Consider the following 22887-nt stretch of genomic DNA (forward strand, 5'->3'; position numbering starts at 1 on the left):
GCTTGTTCTCTTTCCTTTCCTTGCTTCATTTGGCCCTACCTCTTCTTCTCTGTTTGCGCGGTCTCCCAACACTTCTCTTTATGAATGGAGGTTGTATCTCAGGAAGGTTGAAGGAATGTCACTGACTTGGATCAGGCATGGGAAGCATATGCTCTCCATATACCTGTTTTGCTAATTGTATGCAGCCCCCTTGAACCAAGCAGAAACAAAGTCTGTAGCTTGCAGTCTTTCATGGTAAATCACCCTTAACACATGCTTGCAAGGAATACCAGAGTGCTGCCATACCCCACAACCACAAGAACCAGTTTGCAGCTTAATTGGAAAATGAACATGCCAATCTCTCACCTCAAATTCCCCACCACCACAAGCTGTAGCATAGTAGAACCTAGACTCATCACTCCTACTTTGCAAAATTCTGCTTGCATACTCAGTCAATTCATTTGGCCCCATAGCAGTTGCTTTTTCATAACGAGATCCAATTCTTTTCATGCACCACTGCCTAATAGCTATATATACAAAACACAGCACATATTAGAATGGTTTAGAGTGTGCATAAATAGTGAAAGCAAGTGCTAGTATTAGAGCAAGATTAGCCCTGAGTCTATAGGATGACATCATCATTTTTTGATTTTTTGATCTTAAGACAAGACTTTGTTTTTTTAATGCATTTAAGAAGCTAAGTCTTAACAAAATCTGAAGTGGAGTCTTGAAAACTCAAAACTCAACTTAAAACTCAACTTTATACACTATACACAGTGTTTTCCCTATATATACATCAACACACGGTGTTTTGATAATAATTTTTTTTTTAGTTCTTTAAATACATTATAATTTATGTACATTTCTTAAAAAAAAAAAAAAAATCTATGTACGTTGTTTTAAAAAAAAAAATGTATGTATGTTGTTCCAAAAAAAATTTTTTTATAGATATGAATGTTGTTTTTAATTTTTTGTATACAAAAATCATGTTGCTTGTTTTATGTTATCTTAATTATGTACTTATCTTGTTGCAAAAAAGATATTCATACATACCAACCATGATTTAACAACGTTTGATTTCTTTCAAAAAAATAAAAAATAAAAAATAACAACATTTGATGACAATTATCAATCAAAAATATATTCAACGTTTGTTAACAATTATCAATTTAAATTATCCTATTTTTTTGTTATTGTTGGTTGGTTTTTAATATTTATCATGTATGTACCTAGTCATAATTAAACTACTCTATATATGTATTATAAAAGCTAAATATCCTATTGATTTTATTATCATTTATTTGTCTTCTTTAAAAGCCTACCAAAAATATAAAGAACGTACAACATGAGGCAAAGGGGAGGTGAAGAGGCGCCATACTCCATGGATGTTTGTCAAATGTTTTCTACAAAGCGCTCCCATCCTATCCAACCCATAGCCATTTCATTGCAGCACATCACTGTAAACTTATGTTTGTATATATGATATATTGATATACATTGTTGCTCCACACTTTACACTTTACTACTCAAAAGAAGTCATTACCTAATAGTTTGTCATTGAAAGATCACTTGATTTTAAAAATTAAAGTACAAATTCCAATCCAATTCAAAGTTTAACAATTGCTTTATAATCCAAGATACACATGTAAAACTGCTCAGCATACTGATTTTGATCATTTTATTGGTAAACCACAAACATTTATTACTTCATTGTGTATATACTTAGATTCAATTCTGCTAAAATCCAATAATGCTTTTCAATAAACCTACTCTAGCTCTACACTATACATAAATATGTCACTGAAATACACTCTTCAAAATAAAAAGAGAAAACACAAGCAACCATATACTTGCTTGTGTCACATGCAGAAGTAAATTCATTCAACCACTATCAACAATGAAAGGCATTACTAATTTTAGCATAAATCATTCAATCTCACACACAATGTTCACAGTAAGAAGTAATAAAGATGCTTAATACATCACCATCAATATCTCAAAAACACAATGTTTAAACAGAAACCACTGACTTCATTAATCAATGCATCAAGCTTAAATACATACTTTTAATCCAAAATAGATAATGTACTTCTAATTAAGGATAATGTACTTCTAATACATAATATTTAAACAGAAACCACTAAACCCAAACCCCCTAAAAAAAAGAAACACTTCAATCTTAGTCAGAATCAAACCCATAAGCTTCATCATCGCTTTCAGACATCTCCGGCGAATAGTAATGGTCAGGGTAGCCATTATCCCCCTCCAAAGAATTGTCTTGCTCCTCAGCCTCCTCTTCCTCATCTTCTTGCTCCTCCTCCGACTGTCTTTCCTGCTGCTGTTGTAGCCCCTGTTCCGCTGCACCAGCACCCTCAGCATGAACAACCGGTTCCTCTTCTCCTACTTCAGCGAACGCACCAACCATTGCATCAATTACATACTTCACTATGCCCTCATCCTCGCTTATATCCATATCATCCAACCATTGATTTCTAAGGGACGAACACTACACTACTATTGCTCCTCCAAGAAGGATTTCATTAGCATCCGAGTATTGGATACTCCAAAGAAGATGGACTGCGTTAAAACTCAAGAAGTTTTAACACCAATGGAGATTAGTCACTTCCCTGTGAAAGGGCATGATAGGTGTGAAACAACTCCAAATTTGGCACAAGAAGAGTTGACCATAGGTATGGTTGATCAAGTGTCATCATATGAAAGTTCGTCGATGCCTCTTCCGGTTGTTCCAGTATGCGCCCCATCGAAGTCTACTGCCTGCCTCAACGTATCATCTTCTCAAAATTTGATGATATTGGCTTCCTCCCGTCGTTCCAGAGCTAGAAGGAAGAGTCATTCGCCAAGAAGCTTACCTTCCTCTGTTTTTACTAACCCTTTGTTTTGCAGGATGAGTGGTTCAAAAAGAAAAGCGTCATGCCCCACCGAAATTGTTTGGTTTCCGAATAGAAAGTTGTTATATGGTTCTACCCCTAATGTTTTAATGTGTAATTTAGTTAATGTTTAATTTAGGATTTTGCTGTTGTCAAAAAAAAAAAAAAAAAAAAAGCCTAGCCCTTTTCAAAATACATAATACCGCATTCACAATTTCTAGACACAGCCAAGTTCGAAGTTGCCTTCGCCCTAGACGTGAAAGGTTGATACTTTACGAGGGTTTGGTCCCAAATCCTATTTCAATTATTTAATTTAATTGTTTGATTTTATATTTTATTGAAGTTTACTAATGCGTGTATTTTGTTATTAGAAAGAAATACGAGGTATCAAAGTAAGTAATTGGATTATTTAATATTCTTTTGATATAGAAATCATGTTTATAATTTTATATTGATTCCTAGAATCATGTTTAAGGTATTAACTAATATTTCTAATATAATTTATGTTCCTAGTATTATGTTTAGGTTGCCTCTTATTATTTTTAATATCATTTATGTTCCTAGTATCATGTTAGGGCTAAAGCTTTGATCTTTAATGTTTAGTGACATGCTAGGATTTGTTATTAATCATGTTAATATCATGCCTAGGATCTTGCTAATATTATTGTGCTTTATTGATATTATGATCATGATGATGATTTGTTAATTAATGTTATGTTGCTTGATATATATTATTGTTATTGCTTGATCACGCATTTTATGCAGGTTTAAAGGGATTTTGAACTTGAAATCACGCTGAATAAGATAATTAATAATTTGATTTAGGCTAATATGATTTTAATTCAAGTGATCACCAATAATAATTTTGTTTGTGCATTAATATTCAACTAACATAGATTAAACAGGTTTAGGATTAATCTAATGATTGTATGTTAGTCAGAAAGCGCACATGAATATGAGAAGAATAAAGTGGAGGCCTATTTTAGGGCGGGTTCTTTCTCTTTTAGATTGGATTCGTACCTTCATCTACAAATATCCAGTCATGGTTCCAGACCACTATGGAGTTAGCGATTTCATGGATCGTGAAGGGGTGTAGCCTTCACCCTGTGAACGGTTTACAAGTTCCTAAAACTTGTTGGCGACTCTTTTGCTCTAGCTTCTTTCCCTTTGGACGCCACCATGCTTAAGTGTATGATCACAGTGGGGTTCAAGTTTGGGATGCTTGAAATATTTCCTACAACTACTCCAACCCACAATTAGTTGCATGGGAAGCTCCTCCTCTCAACTTCCTCAAACTCAGATCAACTTTGACGGTTTGGTCAATTCAACAGCAGCATGAGTCATCATCAGAGTATGTGACAGTACACCAATTGCAGCACAAGCTTTTAACCTTGGAACCATCGACGTCTTTGTACCTGAAGCTTATGGTCTCCACAAGGGAATCATCCTCGCCCTCCAACAAGGAATACAAAATCTTCAAATTGAAGCAGACAACCTCCTAGTTGTGAACGCAGTGAACGGTACTTGGTCAACACCGTGGCAGATTGATTACATTATAGCAGATATTAATATCCTACTTCGAAGATTCCCCAATTGTGAAATTCGACATGTCTACATAGAAGCATACAGAGCAGCAGATTGGATTGCAAATGTTGGGTATCTTGTCATTGACAAATTGGATATTTCTTTTTGTACCTCTTCAACTTTGTACCCCCATTCTCACCTCAGATGCTCTAGGATCGCCTCTTGTGAGGAGGGGGTCCTAATTCTTTCCTTTTTTCTTACCTTACCAAATAAAAAGTGTTATATGAATCACTCGTACTTTGTTCTTTTACAAACGATCAAATGATATGGCCAACCGTACACAAAACGCGCTAAAATATTATCACAAACTTTTATATGTAACCGGCCACACCGTGTGACAATTCATTATAGAGATTATTTCGCTAGTGTCATAGGGATTACTTGGTCAATATTACAGAAGTTATTTGGTCAGTGTTGTATGATTACTTTGTCCAACCACATGGTGTGGCTAGCTGCACACCAAACGCGCTGATTTTCTTACGGTCTGTATATGGAATAAATCACTAACATTAATTTTTTTTCCCTTTTTTAAAAAGTACACCGTATAAAACGTTTTATACAATACGTACTTTTTTTTTGGTAGATCATACTGTACTTGAAAGCAGTGAAAAAGCAGATGATGGCGTGTTTATAAGTTGAGAAAACTCCATTTAAACCGGTACATCATTGAAAATTAACTACGAGTAACAATCTACCAACCAACCAACCAACCACACAAACCCATATACGCCGACCAACTCCCTCTTTCTCTCTCCTCTCACGGCCGCCGGTCACCTCGCCGCACTCTATACTTCACTCCTCTTTCCTTCTCTCTCTTCTCGATTCCTCTGATTTCCTTTAGGTTGTTATTCTTATGATTTTAATTTTGTTTTTGGTATATAGTTCTTCGATTCTTTAATAAAATTTGTATTTTTGCTTGCTTTTTTGTGCGATCGTTTAATTTGATGTTGATTTGAAGATTTCTGGGTTTGATTTCGACGATTTTCTAGCTGTATGGTTGAATTTGGAGGATGAATTTGGATTATGTGGTTCTTGTTTTGTTGATTAGGGTTTTTATTTTAGCTGTGTTTGTAGTGAATTGTTTTTCAAATCAGGGTTACGAGAGCTTTAATTTATGAGTTTGATGATTTACAGATGCATATTATCATGTAGATTTATGATGTGATTTATAGGATTTTGAGGAAATTATCACAAATTCATTGTTTAATGATTTGAGTTTTAGTGAGCATGCTTGGATTTTGTTTACGAATTAGGGTAAGGTTGAGTACATCTTGATGATAGCAGGTTGTGTATTGATAATTGATCGAGCTTTGACGATTTAGGGATGAGGTTGCTTGCATTTTGATGTTCTAAGAATAGTAATGGAATTTATTACTGGATTGTTATTGTCCTTGTTTAGCTAGGTATTCACTTTGCCATTTCATTTGATCTTAAATGATCTGATTCGCCTTGTATCGTTGTTTGTGATATATTGTTTATTAAGCTACTTGTTCGTAAATAAACAATTTTTGGTTTTGTATCATTGTTTGTGATGTACGGAGTAATGTTGTTAAGTTTATAATATGATTTAGGAGGATTTTGAAGAAAGATAATAAAATTTCATTTGAGCTTCTTATGGTTTTATTGGATTGTTGTTGTCCTTGTTTATATATTTGTATTGGTTATACTATATCTGTAAGCAAATGTCTCTGAAGCTCTGAGCTTTCTCTTTTGTGCTCTATCTTTTTGTTCTCAGTTGTTCAGTTCTTTAATTATAGCAACAAAGGTTTTATCCTTATGAATGTTTGTGTTTTTGGTTGGCCAGAAATCATGTCGTATGGAAGTACCTATCAACCTCAAGGAGGTACATTATATGAATATAATTGGCCATCGTATCCCAGGTATTATGACAACAGCAACTTATATCAAAATGATGACTATTATAGCTACAGCAGATATAGCCATTACGGTAGTAGGATGTTTGATGATATGAAGAGGCACGACTTTCACTACAATGCCTTAGGAAATTGTAGAGAATTAGCCCTTAGAGAAAACTACTCAAGGCCTAGTGGTGTACCATCTTTTAAAAGAAGAAGAATTTCAGAGAATGCTGGGGGAAATGATGGAAATTTTTATTTCCAACCAAATCAGAACAGAGTTGCCGCTTTCATTCCTTCATTTGACAGTACTTATTTTCCCACTATAGCTGCTCTTAGTACAAGTGCTAATTGTAACACGTCGGGTAAACGTGGACGGTCGGTTCTAGAAGATGAAGATTGCACAGTCCTTATGTCTAGGGAGGAGATAGAAAGGTGTTCCCCTTCAAGAAAAGATGGGATTGATGCATTACATGAAACACGGCTGAGGTACTCATATTGTGCCTTCCTTCAGAACCTTGGGATGCGGCTTGATGTGTAAGTTTGACTGTTGACTGTAATGTTTTTAATAACTAGTCATTGCTTATGCAGCACATTTCTGGTGGAAGTTTAGCTTTTGTAAATTCACTCTATTTCTTGTTGCAATTTAGCTCAGTTGATATGCTTTCTTACCTGATTTAACTAATTTACTTTGGGATGTTGTAGGCCTCAAACGACAATAGGCACTGCAATGGTTTTGTGCCACCGCTTTTTCATCCGAAGATCACATGCCAATCATGATAGATTTGTAAGTTGCTGTCAATACCTTATTATTCATTGGATTAGTTCTCTTAAAAGTGATGATTGGAAGGTCAAGTAGCATATAGTCATTTTAGTATTACTAATGGGATGATCAAGTAGCTTATGCAGGAATCAGTTCAGTGTTACTAAGCTCCTTTGTCTTAGTATATATCTATGCAGTTGGGGTTTGGGAATCATTGCCTCTATTCCTTATTATTTGCTGCATCCAGTATAGTAATGGTGATGGGGAGAGGAGGGGGGGGGGGGGGGGTTTCTCTAGTTTATCAAATTTTATTGTAAAATTTCAATTCTCATATAAAAAAATTTTCAGGTGGGATTATGATACACTTATTTTTTCTCTTTAAGAAAAATATTTTTCCCAAATGTGTAATATTAATTATCAGTTTTTGGGCACTTTTCATATCAATGGTAAAGCTGAGATAATGTACATTTAGCAAGTAATATGGACTAAAAGGAGTACTAGTCGTGTTCTTGCTTTGAAGTTAATCTATCAACAAATTTCTCTTACAGTTGATTGCTACTGCTGCGCTGTTCCTTACTGCAAAGTCTGAAGAGACAGCTCGCCCTTTGAATGATGTGTTGAAGGCGTCTTGTGAAATTCTCCACAAGCAGGATCTTACCATCTTGTCGTACATGCTCCCTATTGTAAGTATATTGTCCTTTGTTCTTAGTATGTTAAAGTGGATCTGTTGATGTGACTGCCTCTTGATATGTGCTGTATAGCATTGCAGTTAATCTTGAAAATAAAGTTTCGGGCCCTTGTTGCAATTTCATTTTGTGGGATGTTTCCTTGTTCTGGTTTCCAGTATCCCATGTGATTATCCCAGTAATGATATTGATTACTTTCAAGCTTATTACGAGTGCTAAAAATGTAGGTTGATGAGTGATGATAGTCACTTTTTTGTTTGATTACAAATATGGCTTTGTTAGGTATTAGGAAATTACTAATTCATGGTATGTAAGCTGTTTAATTTAGCCCTGGAGCTTTTTGCATGCTGTTTAGAATGTTACTTATGCTGGTCGTACTTTGTTATTTAGTCCTTTTCGTCTGATTTAGTTTTCTCTAGTAGCTTCAACAAATGCTTTCACTATTTAGTATCAAATCCTTAAATCTGTCGGATGATTTCAAATTTTCAACATTGTGTATTCTGATGTGTAGTTGTGTAGCTTTTAGCTATTTTTTGCTACACTTTTACTTTATTCCTATTTTTGGCTAACTTGTATTTCTCCTTATCCCACATGCAACACTCTTTCTTACTCTTCCTTGCATAAACTCAGGTTAAAATTACAACACTTTTTTATACCTACTATATGCATCTGAAATAACTGCAACCATTAAAAAAATGAAAAGGAATAAATATACTAATTGATTACATCTTACATGTATAGTTGTATGGATGAAAAGTTTTCTTTTGCTAGGATTGTCAGTTTGTTTCTTGAATCAGGGTAACGTTTTCATGCTCTCACATGGGCACTCAGAGTCATGCATACACGGTTATATGGTTTAATGTTGGATTACTATTGATGGATGATCAATATTCAATAGTAAATATGGAGGGATTTAGGTGCTGTGGCGTGGGGTTGATGAAGAGGTGGTTACTGATGAGGGAGGTCATAAATCTATTACGGGTTACTTAGGATTTAATGATAGCAAGATTGGCTTTGGGTATACAATTGAGGACTTAGGGTTGGTTTTTATTTTATAATTTATTTATTCTTTATATATATAATTTTTAAAATTTCCTTAACTAGGGGAGGGTTTGGGAATAATACCCTCACTAAGGAGTAGCTTTAAATCAAATTCATCAAATTAAGGTATAAAATCTGGGATCTCTCTGTGGGGGTGGTGGGAAGTTGGGGTGGGTTTTGTGAAACTTGAATCTTTCTCAGGTCTAGTACTCTAGTTGACTCCGTTTCTGCTAAATTTGTCCTGGATTTGTTGAGGCATGAACTTGAGTCTTGTCTGTGTTTGGTTAAGCTGACTCTGCTTCTGCTAACTTTGGCTTGGTTTTAAGCCGTCATGCATACCAACTTAAGTCATTAATGGAATTTGCATTTCAGTTATGTGTTTGGCCTTGACGCTGCTCTGTTTTCTTTAATCTGCGATGTAGCAATGTAGCATTATCAAGTATATTAGGCCTATCCCTGTATCTCATAAATTTGTTCGAGTATGAATTTCTTGATGAACTTGCCCCTCGATGTAGGATTGGTTTGAGCAATATCGGGAGCGAATCATTGAGGCTGAGCAATTGATACTAACTACGTTGAACTTTGAGCTCAGTGTACAACATCCTTTTGATACTTTGACATCCATTCTTAACAAGTTAGGTGTATCACAGACACATTTGATGAATCTGGCACTGAACTTGGTCAGTGAAGGGTGAGTTTAGAATCTTATTATACTTTATTGCTTGCTTGTCTTTTTGCTTGAAGCATTGTTATGCTGGAATGTAGCAACTTGGGAGATGATAAGAGATTTCACGTTCTGTTGTAAGTTGTTGCTGGCCAGATTCCAAAAGCTTGGATGTGTGTCTATTTATCATTTTATATGTTTCATCATGGAGAACTCAGGTCTAGTACATGAAGATCTTCTGTTTATAACCGCTAAGTGACTGGATGTCATCTCAATTGAACTTCTGTTGGCATTTGTTCATTGGAGATGAATTATTTCATGCTATTTTTTTCCTTATATGACGTTTTTCTTGTCTAATGAGCAGTTATTTCTACATGTTATGTTAGGCATAAAATATTAATTATTTGGCACGGAAAATAATTGCAGGGTTGATATGCCTAGCTGGCGGAGATTTGCTATAATGAAGTTATGTTTTACATCTGAAGTTGAACTGCCGTTGTGTAGTGGTTGCTTAACTCTGAAAATGCCTGTCAAGCTGGTATTTGGCTATAACAGATAGACATAGACTCATTCCAGAATCGGTTTAAGTAGTTTTTCCAACATTTTTTTTTTTTGGGTGACATCAAATATAGATATAAAGGGCAAAAAAGAATATCTATGATATGATTAAATATTCTTTTTGCTGTTTTTATTTCTGATGAATTAATAGTTTATTAGAAACTAAGCTTTACTTTGATTCTATGCCCTTTTGGTGGTCAATATATGGTTGATGAACAAATGATGAAGAGGGAGGGAGGATTTTGGATTGTGAGGAGACGAGTTTATGGGTATGAATGCAGTGCATGTTATGGACACAACAGTAGTCATTCTGTTGGAGTGTTTCTCCTGTTTTGCTTTGTGAATTGAAGGGAGGACATAGTCAACCAAACAGTAGGACCTGCTGCTATTATTGCAGGGTGGCCTACTTTGCCCTGGTTTTGACCTCTCATGTTTTTCCATTCTCAAACCTTGTGTTTCCCCTTAATTGTGAAGCTTGTTGATGGTGAAAGCCCTTGCCTCTACGGATAAGTATAAAGGGCTTTGATAAGGAGATAATCTGCCAGAACTGCTGTCTTCAGTGTCAATTCGTATAGTGAAATTGGTCTTCTGGATTAACTAAATGCAGCAAATCTGGTAAGTTGAAACCAAACAGTTCAAATCTTGTGCTCTATAGCATTATATCTTGACCTCCTGAAACACCTAGATTTGCAAAAAAGTCAGGTTATATTATCCCACTGTAGTCAGCATGGCTTATTGCTGTTGGGTTCTTTCAGATCCAGAAAATATTGAAGGGGAAAAACAGAAAGAACATTGAATGGGAAAAAGAAAAGATTGACCTATAGGTTAGTTGCATGTTTTCTGTCCTTTATGGAAATCAAGGTGAACAATGATCGAATTGAGTAAGAATACCTCATTATAAGAAAGACCTTCTTGAGTTTGATTTCAAAGACCTTCTTGAACACATTGGGGATGCTCTTACTAATTGCACTCTTAGTTATATCATCAGGTTCTCAAATTTTTAATGCATGAATTGATTAAGAGTTTGATTGTGTGACTAATTTTTTTTAATTCATACAGGTAAGTTGTAACATATATTTCTGTAACTACTTTAGTAGCTTTTATATGCAATGAAAAAAATGTCTATAGTAGAAAAATTAGAACCTAATTTGTTCTCGCATAGTCCCTTCCACTCCCTCTTGGAATAAATGGGTCTCTGCAACATTTTCTGTAGGGAAGTGTCATTACATGTTTTTTTCAGAGAGATTGCACTTCTTAGTCATCAGTTTTTTCCCTATATTATCTATGAGTTTGATTTGAAGGGGGTTGAGTGATGGCGATTACCTTGCCATCATTTTGTGACGATTCAAAGCCGTCTCTTCTTGCTAACCAATAACTATAGATGTAATGTTGAAACTGACTTATTGTATCCAATTTTGTGTCAGGTATGTATAATCAGTAATCACCCTTATGAAAACAATCTCTTTGTTCCAAAATTAAAAAAAAAAAAAAAATGATGGTTTTCAATTTTTTTTATTTTTATTTCTCCAAAATGGCTTTATCTACATTTTAAGGGTTAGAAATCCATTGAAAGTTTAGTATTGAAGGTGAACTCTTGTCTCTTGGTTTATTTGGCTGCTGCGGTTAATCATGCCTAAGTGATGTATATAGGTTGAAAATGGATGATGAGAAGTAACTTCCAATTGAAATTTTGAATACTTGTACATCTTTCTGTTATGTTCATTGCTGTGCTATAAAAATTTTATGTTTTGATTTTCCAAAATCAGGAATTCTTTGAGCTAAAACTGTTATCTGTTTCATTTTGTTATCATTTGCAGTCGGCGGTTTTTCAAACTGTAAATGCACAGATTGTTGATGCCTGGTGCATGCACAAAGTGAAATATATGATTTCAAAATCAATGATTTAACTTGCATAGAAGAGTTAATTCTTGCATATCTTCACATCAATAATTCAACTTGCATAGAAGAATTACTTCTTGCATATCTTCACGTGGTTTGGCTTTGTGTGTGTGTGTGTGTGTGTGTGTGTGTGTGTGTGTGTGTGTGTGTGTGTGTGTGTGTGTGTGTGTGTGTCTGTGATGGTAGGAATGCGGAAAGTTTCCTTGGAAGTCTGTGATGGTAGGAATGCGGAAAGTTTCCTTGGAAATATGTTGCATTTTTTGGGTGTAGACTCTAGACTCTGTTTCTTTGGTCTAATGATGATCTCAAAGTCTTCTTTCTTGATTGCTTCAGTGGATAGTAACATTCTGTTACCCCTCACTTATATTATGCCTTAAATACAGGAAGACTGATTGTTCCTCAATGCATTATCACTTATATTATCTTTAAGAGATGACAATGATGCACCACCTTCAATCAACTATAGGAGTTTTGTATAATTTGGTTTGATATTTGAAAAAATTGGATGATTGTGCCACCATTGATCTGTTTGAAAGTCTAGTTATATGTTATGAGCCTTGGATCTGAAGTTGTGGCAATTATCACTGTGATCTAGTTTGAGACTAAGGCTCTTAGTTGAGTCGGTGATAAGTTCTTGGGTAAATATACAATATCCTAATTGCCATTATGTATGGCATAACGGTTAATAACTACCAAAAAAAAAGAAAAAGAAAAAAAAAAGTTCCATTATTGTTTATTTTAAACTTTAATATTATCTTTGTTAAATGCTATGAAGTATTATCTATGTGCAATTCTGAAGCAACTATGGCCAGGTTTTAGGCAGTGAAATTTGCAAAGTTTTACTCTATACTGGACAAAAGGGCTTAAAATGCGTTGATACTTTGCAACAAGTAATATTTTACATATATGAAAACAAGATTTGTATTTAAGATGCGCTTGAAGCTGAACATGATATTGATAAGGGAGATCCTCATACCCCTATATTTCTGTAATTAATTCTTTCTCAGTCTCTTTCAGTCCTTTTGTGCGCTACTCTGCAGGAAATTTTATCAGCTATGCTCAATGATTTTATCAGCTATGCTCAATGTTTTGTAGCTTTTGGTTGGTACAAAATGGTATTTTTTAGAACAATTTAACTGAAATTTGAGCACTTGGTGAGATCCTTTGAGTGATGTATTTAACTTTCAATAACTCTTGCGCATTTTGTTATGGGAACGGTCACTTGCAGTACTTCAAAGCTGGCCAAACAGAAAAACTGATACATTCCTAGTTAAAATTTATATGTGTAGTCTGGAATCTATACCCAACAATTGACACTTGAGTCCAAACATAATAGTGAATTTGTGTAGAAAGACTGAAAGAGGTATCAGTTAGTGGTCTATTAGAATCTCACTTTGTAAATTAGTGGACAGTTCGCACATAATTTCTTGCCAAATGTTCTTGACATGACGGTGTTGTACCATCAATTGTTATAATTTAGCCATTAGATTCAATGTATCTATTATGGACAAATGATTGTGTGGCTTATGGTGTTGATGAATACCTAAGAAGATGTGAATGGTTTCTGAGCTTCCATTCTGAGTATTAAAAAGAAACACAACATGGTCTTTTCAATATTTGTTGGGAAAAGATGGCTGAACATTCTAAAACATTGGCCTATGTTTTACGCCATCTGAATGTTTTGAGATGCTGGACTACAATATATGTACGTGGGAAAAGGCTACAATTAAAACTTCTTTGGAAGTTGGAATGATCTCTTTATGATTGTGAAGTATTTCTGTAGTTTTCGTACTCCTTTCAGCTGTTCACCAGAAGCGTTCAACTAGGTTGCTGGTTAAAATTTTGGTAAGAACACATGTCTTGGTCTGTTCTTTCTTGCAACCTAGTTGGAAACTTGGAATCAATATTATATTTAAGCCGTTGTCGCCCTTTTGTTGTCTTCTGGTGTTCCTTGCCTTTTTATAGATGATGTAGTTTGTTATGATGTGCTAATATGCCAGGCTATTGGAGGTATTTCTGAAATCCTGCTGTAACATGTTTGTTTAGCTTTCTCTTGGGATGTTCTTTCATCCTGGACGCCATGTCTCTTCCTCCGCTACATTAATTTTGTTATAATTGTGTTTCTTTAATTTTATTTTGCAGGTTTCGGAGTTCACTGTGGCTCCAGTTTAAGCCCCAACAAATTGCTGCCGGTGTAGCATACCTTGCTGCCAAGATGCTGAATATGAACTTTGATTCTGCCAGCATTTGGCGGGAATTTCAGACGCCTCCAGCTGTTCTTCAAGGTAGGTGAATTTCCATAATCTATTTTCAGCATTTATTGGCTTGTTCCCTCTTTCTTAGTTTCTCTTTTATGGGAATTTGTAAAGTGCCTTTGTAATTTGGACTAATTTATACATTAGAGCTTTTGGTTTTGAATCCTTGTGGTTTCCTTATGTTGTTTCATGGTCATCATTCAGTCTTTATTTTTGATTGCAAATGAAAATTTTCTAGAAGTAAGCCGTTGCTGTTTTGCTGACTGAAGTGTGTTCTTCATTGATCCTTCAATTAACTTTTCATGACATTTACTGGCTCTTATGGATAGATCTATTCATTAAAAAATCTGAACCAACTTTAGTAAAAATGCTAACAAAGAGATATTTCCTGGATAGCAGTCAGCCAGTCACTACAAGGAAACTATGTGAATATTTTTAATGCCTACTATATTAAACATCCATAATGTGAGATTCTCTTTATGGTCTGTTTGGAAACCAGAATTTCATTTGAAATTCTGGATTTGGCCCAATTACACTGTTTGGATTTACTCTGAATTTGGGAATTGGATTTGGCCCAATTCCAAGGTTTTGAAACAAAAGTAATTTTGATTGAATTTAAATTCCAACTTAAAAGGTGTCATTTGAAATTCCAACAGTTAAAAAAAAACCCAACCCTCTCTCCTAATTTCTCAAATTCTCTCTCCTATGGATGGGTTTCCTATTTTCTCTCTCCTCCATGAAGATCGTGAGTTCTCTACTGTAAATGTTCTTCTCCATTAAAGGAAATACTGAGCTTTCTCGATCTCCTCTGTCGGTGTTTGTCAATTAATCCTCCATTGTAGTGGCTTTTGTGCTCTCTTTGCCATTGAAGCTTACCTTGAATCCTCCATTAAAGCACACCTTAATCCTCCCATGAATTAGCTTTTGAATTTCTCTACTCTTCAAACCTCCTCTCTTTTTAATTTGTTTGATAAGCTTTCGTTTTTCCCCTAAATTTTGGTTTAATTTTGTCAATTTGATGAAATTAGGGATTCTCTATTGTTAAGTTTTCCCCAAATTCATGCTTCAATTTTGTTGTAGTTTCAATTTGTTTAATTTGTGCTGCAGATTTCTTGTTCTTCTTTATTTCTTATTTTTTTTTCTCTAATTTTTTTAATTCTCTGAGTTGATTAAATTCATGTGCAAAAGTTTATATTTTGGGAAAAAAGCGAAAAGCAAAAACGAATTCTGAAATTTGGTGGAAAAAGAAATCAATTTTGTTGCTGATGAAGTGTATTATCGTTTTAGCTTGAATCTAGGATTTGAAATTTTTTGTTTTCCCAAAGAAGTTTTTGGAATTTGAAATTCTTAATTTGCCAAACATGAAACTTGGAATTGAATTCTAGAAATTGAAATTCTGGAATTGAAATCAGTGATTTCAAATGAAATGTGAGTATCCAAACACAACCTTACAGGTTTTGTAAGGCAAGACATTTGAATTGAACCTTGAAAAGTTATCTAATCAAAATCATTTTCTGGTAACATCATTGCTCAGTACAACCTAATGGTCTAGCAATGATTTGGGATGAGTGATGGATATCTAGCGATGATTTGGGATTAGTTTTGGATATGATATCTGGTGACTGATGCTTATTATAGACAAAAAAAAAAAAAAAAAAAAAAAAAAAAAAAAAAAAAAAAAAAAAAAAAATTTACTATGTTACTCTCTCTGTTTATTTTATTGTATCTCACTCGTGACTCCTTATAACATACTTCCTCCATTTCTATTTAGTTGACGTGTTTGATTGAGGCACATATATTAAGGAGAGGAGAGAGAGTGAGAGAGAATGAAAAAGCAAGTGGGGTAGCTTATAAATGCAAGGTAAAAAATTTACCCCAAAAGGAAACGTGTCAACTAAAAAGAAACTTCCTAAAAAGGAATACGTGTCAACTAAAAAGAAACGGAGGTAGTATTAATTGTGCGAATCGTCTAACATATTTATAGAGTAATCTATGTGAATATTTTGTTGTCATTTTTTTTTACATTTATTAGTTAATTTTTTTTAAGGCAAGGAGAAGGGCCTAGCGGGTTGGAACCTCTCACAGGTTAACCCAACCTGGGTTAGTGAGCTAGGCCCTCTAGGAGGAAGGAGGGGGAGGGGGGTTGAATGGTAAGGGAATCCCCACCCCATAGTGGCTCTAGTGGGGTTTGATGTGGTTGTGGGATGACAAACCTTACCACTAGACCAAGCTAGAGATATTAGATCTCCTGCTGTACCTGTGATTATGTAATCTTTTTTGTTTTAGTTATATCAGCTTTAGAGATCCAGTTCTTTCAGCAAGTTGCCTCCCCATATCACTAATTTCTTGAATTAGGTTCTTGAAAGAAGTCATATGAAAGTATTGCTTGTTTGCATTCGTAGCAGCATTTCTAAGAGCATGTGTTTTCTGAAGTCTGATTAGATTGTGAATATCTGTACCTGTACATCCCATTTCTCCTCTTGTTTTCATTTATCATATACTTATGCGTATTTCTTTCATGTGCAGATGTAGCGCAGCAGCTGATGGAGCTTTTTCAGGAATAATTGAATCTACATGAAGGTTCTGCTATGTAAGCTTGTACCAACAAATATACGAATTAATTAATTCACTGGTGGTGTTAGTGATTAAATTTAACTACTGAAGTTTGATTCTGGTCTCTGTGTGATTAGGAGTGTGCTTGAACATTTTTAAGTAGAAGCATAGGCACATACATTACGTCTTACACGGTTTAGGGAACATACCTTATACCTACTGCAGAGGTATTTTAATTGGACATCTAATTCACGGATGTTTTGTATGTTGCTTATCGTGAAACCTGTTGTGAAGATCTTATTTGTATCAGTGATTGTGAAATTTTCTACTTAACTTAATTTCGTTTGATCCTTCAACAAAAAGTCAAAAAGCCTAAGCACTGGTTTTTTAAGATGTGGTTCCTGTTCTGCTAATGCATACAATTTCAAGATATCATCATCGGCAAAGTTAGTTGCTCAACCTTTACATAAGTGAATGAAAGGAGCCTCAGGGTAGAGTATTTGATTTATTTTGACAGCAAGAGTATGCACATATCACTTAAATAAAGTTAAATAGCCTACGCCAAGTTGCAAGTGCTTGGCTTCATGTTCTCCCATTTTAACCCATTTTAAACTTCAATTATTGTCTCATGAACTAATAGTCTGTTAATTTAAATTAATTAATCTAATTTACTTTTATAAGGATGGTCTTTATGCTAAAGATCAAGGTTGTTATGTAATTCTAACATTTTTATTAACTTTGGCTGTCACATTTGTTTAATTTATCTGTATTGCAGACCTTTTGAGTATTAGACTTAGCTCACACAATTTTAGTATGTTTAATTAATGAAGCACTCCTTTAAATTAACTTGTACTAGTACTCGTAATTTTTATTTAGTGTCAAATTAATGGGGCACTCCTCTTAATATAACACTAAAAATAGAGGGAGTATTTCGTAGTATTTTTTTCGTTATGCTTGACAGTGTGTCGCTAATAAGATTACTAACAACGATGGCTAATTTTATTGATAGCAATTAATAGAGATGAGTAACATAGATTGTTGATAGTTGTTGACGGTTAAAGTCTTCACTAAAATTAATTTTTTACTTACTACGTAATATTTTCTAAGTAAAATTAGTATTAACACCCTGAATTATATCTTGGGAATACCTAACACTCCGAAGTTTAAGCACACTTCCAATTATTGATTGTGGTGTAACGTGTGTCATTATTTCTCTACCTTATAAAAAGTAGAAATCTACCTTATAAAAAGTAGAAAATTGTTCTTATGAATAGTGCACGGACTATTATACCCCTCAAAGTATTTATTTACCTTCTTATCCTCATGTGTAATTAATTTTGTAATTTTATCAATTAAGCATAAACTAAATGGAGGATTGGAATAATAAAGTTTAGAATTTTTTGGAATTTTATGATTTAATTATATAACAGCATTAGTTACTGGACAACGAAATGTTGTTTCTTTATGTGAGCGTTATTTTAGAGTAGCTCAACTAAAGCTTAGAACATTGCACAACATCCAACACATTTATCGTTTATATGCAAATAACTTTGATAAAATGTTATACACAGACCAGCATAAGACATAAAGAACATCGATAATAATTTTACTCAAAGGCTAGCTATACCGCGCGCATTGGAATCCCTAGTACTAGAAATGTTTTATTTTGAGCGTCAAAAACTACCTATTAATGACACAAGTTGCACCCTAATTAATAGTTGGTGGTGTGTTAGATATGGAGTACTAACCAAAATTTAGAGTGTTGAGTACAACCAAGCTATAAAACATGGTGATAACCTAATTTTACCTATTTTCTAAAGTTAAACTTGACTATATTTTGGCAATATAACAACCTTTTTTATTTTTATTTTTTTTTTAATTATTGGTCATTGCCTAGCACTCCCCCTCATATATATATATATATATATATATATATATATATATATATATATATATATATATATATATATATATATATATATATATATATATATATATATATATATATATATGTGGTTTCTTATCTTGAGATTTGAGAGTTGAAGGAATTCGGAGAAGAGGAGTGGGGAAGAGGGTTGTTACATGTTAGCATATATTGGTGATAAAGATGGGATGGTTGGTGTGATGATAGGGTATTATTATTGTGGGAATGCAGGACTAATATGGGGTGATGCTGTGTTGAGTTGTGGGGTATTTATATGGAAAATTGTTAGAGAATAATTAAAATAAAATAAATACTTCCTCCGGCCCCGAATGATAGTCACTTTTGCCATTTTTAGTGACCCTAAATGTTAGTCACATTTGCTTTTTTCAAGTGCCATTAATATTATTTTTTTACCAAAATTCTCTAACATTTGCATAAATATTTGTGCAAATTTAACTTTCCCATGTAAATTTTACTTTTACACGTACTTTAATTACTTTCTCTCTCTACTTTTTTGCATACCCAATGTAAATTTACTTTTTCAATGTACTTTCTTTTATTCTCCTTAATTTCCGTGATTTTTCTTCAAAAATGACTATCATTCGGGGCCGGAGGGAGTATAAGGTTATAGTATCATGTTATTAGTCCTTTTACTCTAATTCTATGGTAGTCATCTTTAAAATGACTACCATTATATAGTATTAATTTTTTATTGCTGATTTTTTATTGTCGATTTTTTTTATTTATTTTATGTCAAAATTAATTAAAAATGTTTCTTCTTAATTTTAAAATTTATTATTTAGTTTTTTATATTTTAATAATTAATTTATGAATTATTTTTTGATTTTAGTATTGATAAAAATCGAACTTCCAAAAAAAAAAAAAACAAATTTCGTAACTGTGAAAATTATAAAAAGTAAAAATTATTTTAAAATCAATAAATAAATTTTTTGAATGATAAATGATTTATCATTAATTTTGACATAAAAAATAAATCCAAAATCAGCCAAAAGGAAATTATATTATGGTAGTACTTTTAAGGATGACTACTACTCCCTTTGTCCCTATATTTTTGCCCCATTTGACAGTGTGCGGTCTCCAAAACACGTCTTAAAACGCCTATATCTTTATTTTCATATACGTAAAAATTATAAAAATATGATATTAATAAAATATATAATGAGACGAATCTAACAAGACCACTCATGACTATATTATCTTTAATAGACTAATGGTAAATTATAGTCAAAATTTTCAAAGTTTGACCCAAAAAATGGCAATGAGGCAAAAATAAAGAGACGAAGGGAGCATTAAATTATCCTTTTTTTTTTTTGAATGGGGGGAGATTAAAATTCATTAATAATAAGCCATACGACACTTACATAAGAAATCGTAATCGAATAATACAAAGACAAAAGAACCAATTACAAGTTCGAAATAAAGAAAACTACAATTGCACGCGCAGAATGACTTTCTAAGATACCCTTGGCTCATATAACGCTGTCCTATGCAGCCTCTTGCAAGGGGGTCTGGCAATATGTTGTAGTTTCTGACGAGAACCTTCATCATTGGCTCAAAATCCTGTACTCCTCGACCTAAAATCAAAATTGGTGTCGTACACTTCACCCTTGATAAGACAATCTCCGATTTAAACACAGATATCGGCATGGAAGCATAACCCTTTAGCCCAAACCAACAGAAGATAAACCAAAGCCCCATAGCCAAAAAACCCGGTTCAAATCCTGCACCAGAAGATCGGTATACTGATCTACACACCCCATAGCACACCAACACACCACACAAAAAGAAAAACTAACAGACCCAAAAAACACACAAAGACGGAAACAGGAAACCCAAACACTACACACACCACTAATAGAAAAAACAGGAACAAACTTAAAAACAAGAACTACGAACGGAACCCTAACAACCCAACCCGCCGCCACTTCGAGCACAACCACCAAAGCTCCGAGGTTCACCATCCCAAACCACCTACCGCCTGACAATAAAACCCGAACCACCAAGGCCCGCCCGAGAAGCCCAAACCCCCCACACCCCTGAACCGCGGCCACAACGGCCCCACGCGAGGGACTAAGAACGACCCTACGCGAGGACTCAGAGGGATCTCCCTCCCCGTTCTCGAAAACAACGACGCAACGACGGACAAAACGGAGGGGCATAGACACGGCGGGGAAGCGGAAACCAAAACCGGCGGCAAGCTGACAGCAAGGCCGGTGAGGAAACGGAGCGGCCGAAAATGGGAAGCGGTGCACGATGCTAGGCCGGAAATACAAAAAACCAAAACGAAAACTAAGACGCAAACGAGAAAGGAAAAAAACCACCTAAGGGAGTAAATCGGAGGCTCGCCGACGCTGTGGCATGGGCGGTGAGCCGCACGCCGGCCGGCGAGCCTCATGGCCGGAGCAGTTAGGGAAGCCGAAAGGTTTTTGAGAGAGAGAGGGGGGGCGCTAGAGAGAGAAAGGTTTTTTTACATTATTATATATATTCTCTCTCTTTTTTTTTTTTTTACATTATTATAATATTAATGAGAAAATTATTATTAAATTATCCTGTTAAAAGCGGATTACACTACTAAAGTTTTGATTATTTAAGCTAATGTATTGTCGGGATTTATTTAAAACGAATAATATAATATTGGAATTATTTTACCAAAATTTCTTTTCTTATTTTAAAAAAAACTTTAAAATATTAATTGTAACTCAAGCACTTTTAAAAAAAGGGATAAGTGTCTATGCAAGTATATGAATTGTATAACTAAATAAATGATTAACACAGTCAATTCTAAAACTAAAAAGGCATAGTTTCTTTATCTCAAAGACTTCCTTCGTTTCATAGTATTTTTCTATGCATTGTGGGAATTTCAGAGGAAATTCAGCACAAAAAATTCCACTTGAAAGTGTGAGTGTATGAGATTTGAACCCGTGATCTTTGTGTGAGGAGCTTAGAAAATTAAGATATTACATGATTCAACACAAAATATTCCACTTGAAAGTGAGGGTGTATGAGATTATTTTTAACCCGTGACCTTTGTATTATACTGACTCTTAATATATGTTAAAGGACCAAGTCAACCAAAAATTAAACTTACGGTTAGAGCTCAAAATAGGTTTATATACTCTATCAACAATTTAATGTTGATAAAGTTTTTTGTTGTATTGAATATAATTGATTTTTGGAAAAAAAAAAAAGAAGTATTTGCCCATATTATGTAGGGTAATGCTATATGTAACCCTAAAGGCTATATATAAATAATAAATACACTTTTAAAAATTGCATAAAATTAGGAATTCATGACAAAAACACGCGTAAATTAGTGTAATTAGTGTTTATATTTTTATGATTTCCTAACTTTATATGATTTTCTAGTGTATATTTAATACTTAAATGTAGCTCTAAGGGCTATGTATATCATTTTCCTATTATATATATATGGGCATAAAAGAAAAAAAAATTGTTAATTAGGCGGCGGGGCCGTGGGGAAATCTCTTAAAATGAGTAACATATAATGGGACAGAAAGAATAAGTTATACACATATTTGATTTAAAGTTTATTTCAATTTCATAGCCTACTAAAAAGTCATAATCTCATAATCTCTATATAAAGGGTTAGACCGACAGAATAATTTAGCATTATCCAACTTTAAAATACACCTGACCTAACCCAACTTGACCTACCCAACTAAACCCGACCAAGGTATCCAAATTGGCATCTTTACATGTTATAAATGTCCACATGCTAAATTTACCAAGTAAAACAATCCATGTCAGGACAATTCAAAATAGAGATGCAGTCTATATTAAATTTTTAGAAGGGAGGACGACGATGGAAGAAGTAATGATTAACAATAGATAGGATTAATGTGATCAATCGACCATCAAAATAATAGTCCTTGCAAAGACAGCAATGAAGAAGCCTTTAGATCACTGGTCCCTCAATCTCAATTGCTTAACTAATGACACAATTCATAAAGATTAATTAAAACCCTTTAGAGGGGTAATAAACTCCTACAATAAAATAAATAACGTTGGTTGCATTGCTTGTTCTTTCTACACTACAGCTGTAACATTAGTAATTTAGTACTAAGGGGGTGGTCATTGGGAGGTGAAATCTTATTAAATGATCACCTTAATTATGATTCTAATTAAGTACATCTAGTAAAATAATTATAATTACAATTAGGCAAAAGCTAACAAATATCGGATATCCCAAAGACGT

At 34.1% G+C, this 22887-nt stretch overlaps 1 protein-coding gene across 2 annotated transcripts; it reads left to right on the forward strand.

Annotated features, from left to right (window-relative positions):
• The first annotated feature begins 5108 nt into the window (after positions 1–5108).
• Positions 5109–17059, forward strand: LOC145606621 (cyclin-T1-4-like). Of its 2 annotated transcripts, XM_081662428.1 has the most exons (7): positions 5109–5292; positions 6256–6844; positions 7013–7094; positions 7619–7753; positions 9313–9488; positions 14061–14203; positions 16700–17059. In XM_081662428.1, the coding sequence occupies exons 2-7, from the start codon at positions 6261–6263 to the stop codon at positions 16735–16737; spliced, it is 1158 nt and encodes a 385-aa protein (XP_081518554.1). In that variant the 5' UTR covers positions 5109–5292; positions 6256–6260; the 3' UTR covers positions 16738–17059. The 2 variants fall into 2 exon arrangements, with proteins under 2 accessions (XP_081518554.1, XP_081518555.1); XM_081662429.1 differs by lacking the exons at positions 14061–14203; positions 16700–17059 and adding an exon at positions 9888–10156.
• Positions 17060–22887: the final 5828 nt, after the last annotated feature.

The sequence above is a fragment of the Chenopodium album genome, chromosome 23 (genome assembly GCF_948465745.1).
Source record: "Chenopodium album chromosome 23, dcCheAlbu1.1, whole genome shotgun sequence".
Classification (NCBI taxonomy): domain Eukaryota; kingdom Viridiplantae; phylum Streptophyta; class Magnoliopsida; order Caryophyllales; family Amaranthaceae; genus Chenopodium; species Chenopodium album.